At 51.1% G+C, this 13,906-nt stretch overlaps 1 protein-coding gene across 1 annotated transcript in view; it reads left to right on the forward strand.

The window, feature by feature from the left end:
- Nucleotides 1-3,898: 3,898 nt before the first annotated feature.
- CRTAC1 (cartilage acidic protein 1) overlaps nt 3,899-13,906 on the forward strand; it is a 165,071-nt gene continuing 155,063 nt past the window's right edge. The window contains exon 1 of the mRNA XM_030941278.1: nt 3,899-4,095. Within this exon, the coding sequence (XP_030797138.1) occupies nt 4,072-4,095 (24 nt within the window). The 5' untranslated portion in view covers nt 3,899-4,071. The remainder of the gene's footprint in view (nt 4,096-13,906) is intronic.

Raw genomic sequence — 13,906 nt, forward strand, 5'->3', positions numbered from 1 at the left:
GAAGATAGTGAAGTGGATCAGTGAGGGCCACAAGGAAACTAAGAATTGCAAATCTTCTAATGTAGAGAGAGAATTAACAAAGTCATTTGTCAATGAAAGGATGTGGGGGCTGGAGGTTGTCTTTGGTGTTTCCCACAGTTTTTGTCCTGTCCTTGACTTGTGTGACTGTTAGCAACCTGTGTAAAGTCCAACCTCTCTGAGCCTAGACTTTAGGAGAAAACTAGCTCCTGAGAACTCCTGCTCCAGTGATGCTGATGATGACGAACACACACAATACGTCTTGAGTTTTTAGAAAATGAAGTACTGTATAGCTTTAACAGTGTTTTTAAGTAAATAGGTTTAATTGGAATAACTCAGCAAATATCTACTGTGTGTTCACTCTGTGCCCAGTTTCATACTGGGTTCTGTGAGGTAGTCAACTGTAAGGTACAAACTCTGGACTTCAAGGGGCTCATATTCTGATAGGGAGGCCAAGTATCACTGAGTGAAACAATCCGAGAAAAAAGCAAATATGCATACAGGTGCTAAGATGGTGTAGACCTGCAGGAGAGCTGAAAACTGCTGGCCAGGGCAGTTTTGGAAGGTGGTGCAGGAGGGAAGTCTTGGTTTGGGTATGAACAGACGAGAAAACACTTTAAGCATGTTTCCTAGGTAAGACTGAAGAAGTTTGTGGGGGAACACTCTGAAGAAATACAGCTTCACTGGGCTCAAAGGACTGGAGCCTGAACAAGATGCATGGGGTAAGGGTGTGCTGAAAATGTGTTTATTAGTCAGCTCAGGCTGCCATAGCCAATGCCACACATGTGGAGCTTAACCACAGAAGTTAATGTTCTCACAGTTCTGGAGCCTGGAAGTCCCAGATCAAGGTACTGGCAGGTCTGGTTTCTTCAGAGGCCCTGCTCCTGGCTTGCAGGTGGCCTCCTTCTGTTACTCACGCAGGCTTTCTCCTGAGGACATATAGAGAGAAATAGGAGATCTCTGGTGTCTCTTTCTCTTCTTATGAGGACACTAGTCCTATTGAATTAGGGTCCACCCTTATGACCTCATTTTGCCTTAATTGCCCCTTTAAAGGCCTTATCTCCAAATGCAGTCACATTAGGGGTTGGGGCTTCATTATGTGAATTTGGTCCGGAGAGGCACAATTCAGTCTTATAACTGTGTGCATGTGCCTCAAGAAAGCTGGGTGTGTCTGGGCAATGTGGGAGGACAAGAGGTCTACCATGGGATAGGGAGGGTGGCAGGGCTGGACCTCTGAACAGACACTGACATGAACTGAGCAAAAGGACATAGAGGACATCAGAGAAATGAGAAATTTTCCAGCCAGGACTTCCTGGCCCACTGGGCTCAACCCTCACAAGTTCAAGTGCTGAAGCCAGATTGTATTCCCTGGAGCACTTCCTGGCTGGAACATCTCCATCATTTCCTGCATTTTTCTGTCCTTCCCTAGCACCTTTGGTCTGTTGTAACCTTACCTGACTAGCTGCAGGAAAGTGTGAGATTATTATAGAGTTATTTTGCACAGAGCACCTCTTCACATCTGGTTGGCTAATGCTGATAATTACCATGCTGGTTACTAAATCTGTCGGGTCTGGGTGAGGTGAGGCGCTACAGCTGGGGCTGCTGTGCACAGCCTTGCCGGCGGAGAGAGAGGTGAGAACAAAAACCAAGAAAGGTGTGCTCAGATGCTTGGGATTGAGTGAAACTGGTTAATTATCAGTCACTTGCTGTCTCCCTGAGTTGGAGTTTCTGGCTAAGGAATGCTCATAGATCAGACAGAATATGACAACCTGCAACTTATTTCCACAGTAAGAGGGTGGAAGGGACCAAGATGCAGAGAAAGTGTGGAGATAGCCTCTCAGGTGCCAGAACCTTGGCCGGATGACTCAGATGGCCTCAGAACAAGGTGGTGGCATGCTCCAGCAGGGTGCAGAACCAACTGGACTCCTTATGCAGAGAGCTGGGAATCAGATATGGCCTTGGAGCAGAGTCTATTTGCCAATAGATGAAGGTTCTTAATCAGGGCCCTAGATTAAGTTTTAATGATCCATGAACCCTCCTAAAGTTGCATGTCAACATGTGTGTATGTGAGTAAGCATTTTTATAAGAAACAGATCCATAACATTTATGAGATTCTTGAAAGGTTCTAAAGGGTCTGGGATCCCCAAAAGGAGGGTGATTATAAACTACCGTCCTAGACCCCTGAAGAAACAGGTTGACATTGGACAGAGCCCCAAGAGACTCAGGGTTCCTAATGATCCTGAAAGTATACTCAAGGGGTGTGTGTGTGTGTGTGTGTAAATGTGTGTGTGTGTGTAAATGTGTGTGTTTGTATATTTTTCTGCAAAAATGATTTAGTAATTTTTGCCAGATTTTCAAAGGGGCCCACAACCCTTAAAGGCTTGATGGGGGCTCAAAAAGCCAGAAAGTTTGTCTATGCCTAGCTATTTCTTTTCAGAGGAAGATCACAGAGACCGAAAACAGAGCCCAGAGTAGGTCCTGGTAGTTCTGCTCAAAATCCAGGGATAACAGGGGCCAGGGACTGGCTGACTGGCCCTCTATAAAAGAACACATTTAAATCATTTTAAGAGTCAAGGGCCCAGAAGCCAGACTAGTGGGTGATGGTCACAAAAGCGTCAACAGATGGGAAAACAGTCCTACTCCTTCCCTCTCCGATGGTGGATTCCCAAGTCTTTCTCTTCTGTAGCCCTTTACCCAGCTTTCATAAACCCAAAGACCTCACTAATGGAAGCTCAGAATTCATTCAATAAACACTGAGTGCCTACTATGTGCCAGGCTCTATTCTAGGCATAAAATAAAGGATTTGCCTTCAGAGTGTGACCCACCAAGGCCAGTTTCCTGCCTGGACAGGGGTATTTTGAGCATTGCTGATCAAGTGTGTTTTTCTGGCGCTTAGCACCCCCATTCCCCTGGAATGGAGAGGCAGAAGCCATCCCCCCCTCCCAAGGCAGCGGGTTAGGGGCGAAGAGAGGGGAGCAGTACCTGTGATCAAAGCGGTGAGGGAGGCTAGTAGGACGCGGGCAGCAGGACCAGGAGGGCCAGGCCCGACCCGGCCACTGCTGGTGTGGGGACTAGGTGGGACGGGGTGGGGGCAGGGGGCATGTCCCCATGGGGACAGGGGGTTGGGTAGAAGCGGCGCTGCCCGCAGCAGCTTGGGCCTCTGCGCGCCTGATCTCGGAGCTGCGCTCGCCCGCTCCCCGCCTGCGGGGTCGTAGCGGAGCCCTGCTCTCCATACTCAGCAGTCCCCGGGAGGTGCTTGGACACGTCCCCAGGCTGGATAAAGATCGGCTCGGCGCTAGATCCGCAGTCGAAATCTCGCCATCAGCGCGGCTCGCGCGGCCACTATGGCCCGGCCCGGCGACGCCAGATCGCTATCCTGGGGGAGAAACGGGAAGGCAGCGACGCCGCTCCCGCCGCCACCCTTGGTCCTGAGCGCAAGGGTGGCCGCGGGGTCCTGGGGCTCGCCGCTATCCCCTCCCCCTTCGCATTCCTTCCCTGCGCTGCCTCTCCAGGGACCCCCGCTTCCCTCCCGCCCGGGGCCCCCAGCGCCCAGCCAGGCGCCCTCTCCCCTCCTCGCCAGGCCCCGTTGCCTCCTGAAGGTTACGCGACGCAGTGGCGGGGCGCGGGGGGGCGTCCGCCCTCGCCGCCGCCTGCGCCGCCGCCCACCCCAGTGCCCGCCGTGCCGCGCCGGCCCAGCCTGGCTGCCGGCTGCTGCCACCGCAATCCCGGCTCCTAAATCAGCGCGGGGAGGCGCTCCCTCCCCCCGCCTGGCTCCCCGGGCTCCCTGGGCCTCGATTGGCTGCACGGGCGCCCCCCAACCCGGGCCCCCGGCTTCAGCTGCCGCGCCATTGGCTGCGGGCCTCCGCCAGCCTTTACATAAGCCCGGGCGCGCTCGAGTGGAGTTGTATAAAGCGAGCGCGCGGCGTCGGGGCGGGAGGCTCGAGGCCAGCCCGGGACCGGGGCTGGGAGCTAGCAGGCGGCGGCGCCGGCGGCAGAGGCGGCAGCGAGCGCCCGCTTCCCACGCCCCCAGGCGGCGGGGCCGAGAGCGGGAGGATGGCTCCAAGCGCTGACCCCGGCGTGAGTACCCGCACCAGTGCCCCCCACCCTCAGGCAGAGAAAGTTTCTCCAGCTCTGGGCGCCCCCCGATCCGTCCGCGAGGATGGCAGGGACGCCGCCCGGGAACCCGGGAAGACGAGGATCGCGAAGGCGGCGGCTTCGCTCCTAACTTGCTGGGAGGCGCTGGACTCGATTGGCGCGCGGAGCCTCCCCTGCGGGCTGGGGAGCGAGGCGGGGGCCGGATTGGAGGTGGCGGAGAGGTGGGAGCCGAGGTGTGGGGGCAAGAGCCCGCAGCTGACAGAGAAGGTGTTGGGGGCGCGCTGGAGGTCAGCTGTCAGGGGAGGGGGCCTCCGGGGCCGGGAGCGGACGGAGCGGGTGAGGAGGGACGTGCCAGTGTATCGGGAGAGTCTTCCAGTCAGCCAGGCTGAGATCCGGGCCGGGGAAGCCACTGGCCTCGGCAGAGTGCCTACGTTTCCAGGCTGGAGAAGAGCCCCGGGGACTGGCTCTTCCTCCCCTGGGAAGCCCAGTTCCCGGGCACAGCGCTGGGTGGCAGAGAGCTCCGGGAGCCAGCCCCGCGCGCGGCGTAGCTGCTAGCCGCCTTATACTGGACGAGGTGTGGTCTTCCCTTCAGGCTGCCTCAGGCAAGCCAGCTTCAGGCATTCCAGGGAAACCGTGAGTCCTCCTCGACCCCGTGGGCGCACTTGGAGGCTTTGATGGGGCAGCCAGGCCGGGCTTGGGGGCATGCCCAGCAATGCAGCGCGCTTCTTTGCAGTACAGTAATTGGGAGCCCTGGTTAGTCCCGCTTCTGCAGAAAGCAACTCAAGAATCCAAAGTCATACCAGCCTGGATGGAAGCCTCCCAGAGTGGCGGGGAAATTCTCCTAGGGTTGAGAGCCTGGGGGGGCTTCCTCCGGGAATGACTAATGAATATTGCTGCTGCTGCCGCTGCTGCTGGTGGTGGTGGTGGGTGCACCTAGTGTGGCTTCTGCACATCCCAGGAGATGCTTCAGTTCTCCTGACAGGACACATTCTTGAGTCGTACTTGAGATATCTTCTCGGATGGGTGCAGGACTTTCCAAGTGAAGCCAGGTGGAAAAGAAGGGAAGAGGGTTCCAGGACAGGGGACAGTTCTATAGTGTTGTCTTGAGTCAGGGGAGAACTCATGTGGGAAGAGATAAGCGATTGACGGGAATTTGGAACCCAGATGACTTGGGGCTGGAGATGTCCAAGACTGAATTAGAGCTCATTGAGAGAGTCACACAGTACCTCACCCTCAGCCACGGAGGAGAGGTGGAGGCTGGAAAAGTGGGAACATGGTGGCTGTTCCAGCATGGTTCTTGAGAAAATGTTCTCTCTCTCTCTCTCTCTCTCTCTCTCTCTCTCTCTCTCTCTCTCTCTCTCTCTCTCTCTGACTTGGTTAAGAACATCCTTCTGGCAGTAGGTCCTAAAGTCTATTTAAGAGGTGATGAAGAGAGTTGAGGGTCTTGATGATGACACAGAGGACCACAATTAGAACATTCCACTTTCCGGTGGGTACTAATGGACTCTGGAGAAGGTCAAAACTGTGTGGGGAGTCGGGGAAACCTGCTCTGTGACTGCTCATTTGGGGCTGAATCCTCCACCTTATCCCATCTCTGAATGTGGCTGGATGTTCAAACTCCTAGGGTACCTGCTTCAGCCTGGAGATATTTTATGGGGGCTATCAATCCATATCCCAACCCCCAACTCCATCGTTGTCTCCCTGCAGTCAACATTTTTCTGCTGCATTTCCCAAGACCTTCTCTCCACTGGGGATTTGTGCAGCGAAATACCTGCTTGTTGCTCTTTCTTCCCTTCTCCATCTGGGCAGCACCTGGTATTCTGAATCCTGGTGTTTATTCCTTGGCACCTCGATGTTTGGTTAAGACGTCCTATGGCTGCACAGGGGTGCCCCTGTGAATGTGTGGACCAATGGCCTGTGTAATTCTAGGGAGTGAAATAGACTCTTTTAGAAAGAATACCACCAACCAGGAAGGCAGTCATATTAAACAGCTTTTGACAGCCTCCCATGCTCAAGCGCTCCCTTGCTTCCCATGCTGAGGCGGTAGAAGCATAAAGGTGGAGCAGACTCCTTGGTGTCCAGTAGGGGGCGCCAAAGGTACCTAGCTCAGGACCACTGACTTTCTCACTCCTTGCCCTTCACTGGCTGTAGCAACTTAATGCTTTAAGGCAGCTCAGCCTACAGCCTTCAACCACCACCATCGTAATTCGAATCCTTCTACCACATGCCTCCTGGACTTCAGGTGGTCCTGTGACCTCAGGTGCAATGGGGCAGGTGCAAGCACAACATTCCAAGGAGACAGAGCTGGTACACAGCCCCACCCTCTCTCAGGGATCATTCCTTTGTACTTGGAGCCACTGTGTTATTTGAACTCTTTAAGGGTTCATAGAGTTCCAGAACATGAGAGCCAGAAGCAAGGAGCCTTGGAGAGCATCTCATCCAACCCCATCCCATCCCAACGCTCACATGCACATTTAATTCACAGATGAGAAAACTGAAGCTGGGTAAAGCCAAGGTCACATGGCTATTTGGTGGAAGACATGGAACTAGGTCCTAGGATTCCCAGTGCTCGATTCAGAGCTGTTTCCACTCCAGTGGCCTGCTTCCTCTTCACTGTAAAGATGGACATACTTTCTCTGTACAGTAGTCACTCATAGTTATTGACTGACCAGGCTTTGGTAAATTAATACATCCCATACAGTTGGGGAGATTCTCTTTGAATCTGTTTTTCAGAGTGAGAAGGTGAGGAGAAAATACAGTTCTTGTCATGGACATACACAGGTCATAGAAAGTCCTAATTATTCTTTCCCTCCCTCTACAATCTCGTCTCATTATTCCAAGTGGTGTTTTAAGCAAAAGCCATGCAAGTCCAGGTTTCTGTCTGTGCATTAAGAGTCAGAAGTGCTGAGTCCCCCACTGTGGTCTTGGAACCCAGGCCTGGAGCACCAAGGAATGCTGGCATGGGGTTTCTCTGTCTTGCAGTCACACCATTGCTAGTGAGACCTCCCAGATTCATTCTAGATGGATTGGAGAGTTTCCAAAGAGTATTTGCCTATTTCCTCCACCCTTGCTGCTCCTAGCTCAAGGTCAGAGTGCTAGGACATTCTATTTTTGCATAATCCTTATGTTTGGGCTTCTTGGGTGACCTGCAAGATACTACCATTTCCATTGCCCTTTCTTCTGTTCCGAGAGCCTGCTGTTGACATCTGAGCTGGGCTCTGGAAAGAGGTTTGCTGAGTGGCGTGTGGGCTGCCCCCTTTGTTCTTGTCTCCCCACCTGGCTTCTTTGCACACTGAATGGACTTCCTCCTGGTTCTCCTTGGAGCCTCAGCAGACTTGGCGGCCTACCCTTATAAGAAACCCACTGCTGCCAAGCCAGAATTCTGAGAGGCGGAATCCTCTTCTCTCCCTAAGGCTCACGAAAGGGATGCTTGTTGCCAGGGAAGATGCTTGAGTCCCCTCCTCTCCCTCATGCTCACAGAAGATGAAGTTGGGCTTCATCTTCAGCGGGAGGAGGGAGGTGGCAGGATCACATGGACCACCTGAGAGCAAAAGCCCCTCTCTTTAAACTGGAGTCTTAAGAGGCTGTGCTTGAGATCTCACCAGCTCCTAGCTTTACCTGGTGAAATGAGCCTGCATTCTCAAGACTTGGTCTAGTTCTGGATAAGACCAGAGGAATACACTTACATAAATTGTGGTTATAGCATAAGCTCTCTGGACTTTTGTTTGAATGTGGGAGTGGGTAGAGAGCTTGAGAAGTGGCATTAGACTATGAGAAACAGGAAGTTGTCTAGTGGGGCTTTTATGAGCCCCACCGGATGACTGACCCGTCCCCCTCTCATTGTAATGATAAGGACACAGGCTTAGAATCTGGTCTGTGCTTGTTGGCTTAGAGACCTTAAACAAACCACTTAACCTCTGCAAGCCTCAGTTTCCTTCTCTGCTAAATGATGAGGCTGACAACTGTGTGATGAGGGTAGGGGAGCGAAGCTGGAGGGAGACAGTCTTTAGTATTCCTCTGCCCTTGGTTAGAGGTAAAGAGGTATTCAGTTGGAAGGGGATATTATTGCTGAATCACTGGGAACCCCCTGAGTCTTCTTTTTCCCAGAGAGTGAGCCTGAGTGCCCAGGTTTGCACATCAGCCTCTACTCACAGCAACATCTGGGCTGATGGGCAAGGCCTTCTTGGCAGGGCTCCCTCGTTGCCTCTTTCCCTCCCCCACCTCAGGGTTTTCACTTTGGGGTTCTGCCATGCTTGGGAAAAAGAAATTTTACAGGTCCCAGGATAATTCTGAATGTGATGGAGGGCCCTGAGCTATTGATTCCTAAGGAAGGATCTTTCTGCTGGGAGAAGCCTTCCTCGGAGCCCAGTGATTTAAGAGTGCTGACAAATTCATGCTCACCGAGCCTCCTGCAGGCTGCAGATACAGGCTTCCAGGCCAGCCTGGGCTCTGCTAGGGATTTCTGGAGAGCCTGGCTGGTTGCTTAGGGGACATAAACCTGTGAACTTTCCTTAGGAGAAAGTATGAAATCAATTGGTTCATTATCACACCAAACACACCCTGGACCACTTAGGGCATTTAAGAAATGAGAAGTAGCAAAGGACTGAGAGGTTGTCTTTGAAAAGTGTGCAGAAAGGTGTGAAAGGGTTGGGGAAAAGGAAGGGAGAGGAAGACCTTTTTTCCACTGAAGCACACATGATTTTGACCTTATCGAAGTCCTTGAATGGTGACTACAGGGGTTATTTTGTTCCCCCTCCCAGATATTTGGCAATGTCTGTAGACGTTTTTTCTTGTTACAACTGGGGAATGGGGTGCTACTAGTATCCACTAGGTAGAGGCCAGGGATGCTGCTGAACATCATACAGTGCACAGAACACGCCTCACGACAAGGAATTATCTGGCCCCAAATGCCATTAACACCAAGATTGGGAAACCCAGGACTGGAGCATCGCAGTACAGAATCACAGCACATTAGAGGTGGGAGGGATTTTGGAAGTATTCTCCTCCAATTCCCCCATTTCACAGCTGACAGCACTGAGATCCAGAGAGGAGAGGGAACCAGCCAGGATCACACTGCAAGCAAGTGGCAGAGCTGGAATGGAATTCAGATCTGCTCTCTCCTGAGACCGTTTTACCCAGATTTCCCCAGAGTTGTTGTGAACATTAAATGTGAGCTGTGAAAACAAAAATAAACAGAAAATTATAGAGACTATATTAATATTTCTATTATTAAGAATTGGGAGTTTGGAAAGTTATATTTCTGGCTATGCCACTGACTCATTGTGTAATACTGAACAAATCATTCTCCCACCCTCATGCCTCTGTGTGTGTGTGTGTGTGTGCGTGTGGTGGGGAGGTAGTCTTAGCAAAAAATATATATATATTATAATCATTCTCTTTAGAGAAATGTCCAAAGATTTGCCCTTCAAAAACCCTAGGCACTTAAAAAAATAAAAACTTTCCTTAAAAGAAATCATGTTGACTTCGTAAGAAGCAAAGCGTTTACTTCTTGGAAAAATTCCAGTACCCTGGCCCTGTAAGTTGGTTCCAGCCCAGGAAATCTGATCAACATCCGGAGGAGAAACTGATAGCTCCACAAATGACAAGAGGCTGGATATGTCCCCTCTCCCTCCGAGAAAAGGAGATGGCAACTTCTCCTCCATCCTTTCCTGCTCAACCCTCCTGGCCCAGAAGTTCTACGAGGAACTTCAGTGAGGAATGGGAAGGCGTGTCATTAATTAGTGAAGCCTTGTTTACTTAACAGACATATTCTTAAACAGCTCTTCCAAGGGACATTTGACATATTACTTTAATTAGCTACAGAAGAATTGAGAGTGCAGAGAGTGTAAAATGACCCTCTCTGTTGTTTCCAGTTACTCTTATCTTTATTTGCACCCAACAAGTACAGTGACAAGGTCATGGGAATCACTGCTGAGCTCTGGGAGTGTCGCGGTGACCTGAGGAGGGACTGCAGGGACTGCTTTCTTTCCTTACATCAACCTTCACCTACCTGGAGAGTAGCCACCTCGGTGGAGATTCCTGCTTTGGCATTCCAGACCTCTACTGATATAGACTGGTCTTAAAGGAAGCATCATGTTGTACAAATTTTAACACAGCTCTTAGGAAGGGGAACAGGCCTGGGAGCTGAGTTCTCCTCCCAGAAGGGCAGAGGAACTCTTGTAGAATTGGTGGGAACAGCCTTAGTTGGTGCTTTTCACATGAGGTCTGACCCTGGTCTTGTCCTCCTTGTGCTCAGGATCGGAGGTAGGAAGTCACTTGAGGCTCCTCTGAGAGGACTGAGGTGACATCCCTCCCTTCCCACATGGGAGCGTCACTGTGTAGATTCCTGCCATGAATCTTCTACTTGTCCTGAAACAGGTCCCTTAGCCTCTGGAGGTCAGTCACTGTAATCAGAGGAGCTGGGTGGCAGGCTCTTTCCATCACCGGCAGTCTCTTCCTCTAAGGGGTGGCACATTCCCTTTCACGCTAGTCTCTAAGAACAGGCTCTTTCTTAGAAATCATCATCATGCACCTCTCATCTGAGAAGCTGTGTATATCCAAAGAGGCTTTTTCAGGTGGGGAAATAAGAGTCTTCAAGGAGAAATGCTGCCTTGTAAACAGTATGAGGCAGACATTGTCATTTGTTCTCAGCCACAAAATTCAGTGCCTAGCACGGCACTTGGCATGTGGAGGGGTTCAGTAGGTGCTCGGTGGGTGCACAAATGAGTAAGTGAATGTTGGTGGTCATTCTGGGGCAGAGGTGACCCTTGGTATTCGATCGGATCTCCAAACCCGCCTTCCATCTAGCTCCTTCCCAGAGCCGGCATGAGGACTATGTAAACCTCCAAAGGTCCCCTAATCAAGCAGCGTTTGAGGACTCCAGACAAGACCCACTCCATGAGATGGTGGCTGGCTCTGAGCCTGGAGCAAGGCTGTTTCTCTTCCTCTTTACCTCCCTTTGCTGTTCTCCCTCTCCTTCCTGCCCCCTTCCCACCAGGCTGCTGCGGGGAAGCTCAGTGCAGGTTTACTTTGCTTGAAGTTGATAGACTACATGGAAATTTGGACTTCCACTGGAGACAAACTAGGAAGTAAATCACAAAAAGATATCTGGGAGGATGCTTTTAAATAGCAGGGTCCATGAATGCATTTTAAATTATTTAGGGAAAAACTTGACCCATAAACTATTAGGCCTGGAAAAGGATTTTGGAGGTCATCCAGTGCCCCACCTGACCCGTGCCCCAGGATATTCAGATCCTCTCTGTGATGCTGTCACTCACTCTTCAGAAACACGGTCTATCCATCCTGCACACTGCTGCTTAAAGTCTAAAACGCCCTTTCAAAAATGCAAGTCTGATCCTGTCTCTGCCCGACTTCAAAACTTCCCACATGTTGTGACTCCAGGCTCTTTACTGTGGCATGGCAGGCTCTCCAGGTCCCAGCTGCTGCCCCACACAAGACTGCGTCTCCACCCCTGTCCCCACTGTCCCCTCTTCTCTCTCCCTCCACCCCATATCCCAGACATTGCTCTCCAGCAGCAACAAATGCATCCACAGCATGTACCAAGCTGTCTCACATGCATGTCGTTGATCCATAGGTCTCCACCATCTAGAATCCAATTCACCATCTTCAGAGAGTCTTTTCTGCCTGCCCTTCCCACCACCTCCCTAGTTAATCCCACCCTCCTATGGCCTATGTCTAGGCTTTATACTTGTTTCTTTTCCTTTTTTTTTTAGATGGAGTTTTGCTCTTGTTGCCCAGGCTGGAGTGCAATGGCACGGTCTCAGCTCACTACAACCTCTGCCTCCCAGGCTCAAGCGATTCCCCTGCCTCAGCTTCCCAAGTAGCTGGGATTACAGGCATGCACCACCACACCTTGCTAATTTTGTATTTTTAGTAGAGTTGGGGTTTCTCCATGTTGGTCAGGCCGGTCTCAAACTCCCGACCTCAGGTGATCTGTCTGACTCAGCCTCCCAAAGTGCTGGGATTACAGGTGTGAGCCACCGTGCCCGGCCTACTTTGTACCTGTTTCTACTCTGAGCTTATCCCACTGAATTGTGTCTCACCCCTGATAGACTGTAAGCTCCTTGAGGTCAGGGACTATGTCTTTTTTTTTTTTTTTGAGACGGAGTCTCGCTCTGTCGCCCAGGCTGGAGTGCAGTGGCCGGATCTCAGCTCACTGCAAGCTCCGCCTCCTGGGTTTACGCCATTCTCCCGCCTCAGCCTCCCGAGTAGCTGGGACTACAGGCGCCCGCCACCTCACCCGGCTAGTTTTTTGTATTTTTTAGTAGAGACGGGGTTTCACCGTGTTAGCCAGGATGGTCTCGATCTCCTGACCTCGTGATCCGCCCGTCTCAGCCTCCCAAAGTGCTGGGATTACAGGCTTGAGCCACCGCGCCCGGCAGGGACTATGTCTTTTTCATCATTTCTAAACTGGCCCATAGGCATCTTCTCAATGTCTGAAGAATTAATGTGTATAGCATAGCATGCTAAGGGGTTCTGTGCTTAGGAAGCAGTATTTAAGGAGTCGAAGAACTCCATCAGGGTCCCCTAGACAAATTAGTTACAGAAGCAAACCTATTCCTCAAAGTCTTACAGTCCAGAGCATTCCATTCAACATCTGGCAACTACTCCTGGAAGGGGAGCACCAAGCAGGCCTGGACTCTGTCACCTGATACGCATTCATGCATCCCACAAACATTTATCATTAGTAGTAATAGTGTGATTATTGGTACTGTTACCTACCACGTGTGGACTTTCTGCCAGGCATTACGCTCAGCACTTAACACACATTCATCTCATTTCATTCTCACGACAACCCGATAAACATTATTTCCCATTTTACAGAACGGGAAGTCTGAGCAGTTAATAGTACCTATTAAGAACCTGCTGTGACTTCTGCATAAGGCTAGGAGATTCCATTTGTCCTCTCACTTTCAGAAACACCATTTCATTAGCCCACTGGCTTCTGTGGCACTTCCTCAACTGGGTCCCCTGAGGTTTTGTCTGCCTTTTTCTGGAGCAAGCCCAAGTCTCTCATCTATGAGTGCTGCTGCAGGCAGTGTCTAGAACTGTCTCCAGGTAGAGGGGAGGAAGAGGAATTCTTACATTTTCTTCGTGCTGGGGAAAATGCATGAAACATGGTACCTTCTGTGGGGTAGGGAGTTGCAGAGGTCTGGAGTTTGTCTCTTAGACTGGCAATACAGAGGACAAGGGTGGGGGACAGCGTACAGAAATAGAAGCATTAGAATGTATACTAATGCCATACATTACCAAAAACTTCATCTTGTTCTCAGCTGTTTTCCTAGTGCCCAGAGCAGTACCTGACATAGAGTAGGTGCACAAGACAGAATGAATGAATGAATGAGTGAATGGATGGATGGATGGATGAATGAATGAGTGAATGAATGACTCAATGAATGAGTGAGTGAATGAATGAATGAATGAATGAATGAGTGAATGGTGGCCTCTAGTGTTCTCGCTCACTTGGGCCACAGTATTTGCCGCCTAACTGGCTTCTTTGCTTCCAGCCCAGCTTTCTCATGACTGTCTCCATACTGTATTGTCAGAAAATTCCTTCTAACACACCACTCCAGCCATGGCATTCCCTGGCCCACTGGGCCTGTGTCACTCACGAGGCTTCCAAGATCTTTTCCAGCCTCCTTTGCTGCACTCCTTCCCACCAGGTGTCCTGCCCCTGCCCCGAGTCTGCCCTGCAGAGCCTCACTGCACTACACAAACCTGCACATCTCCCATGCACCTGCTCCTCTCAGCCTGGAACACTCTCTCCATCTTG

This window comes from Rhinopithecus roxellana, chromosome 11 (genome assembly GCF_007565055.1).
Source record: "Rhinopithecus roxellana isolate Shanxi Qingling chromosome 11, ASM756505v1, whole genome shotgun sequence".
NCBI lineage: Eukaryota > Metazoa > Chordata > Mammalia > Primates > Cercopithecidae > Rhinopithecus > Rhinopithecus roxellana.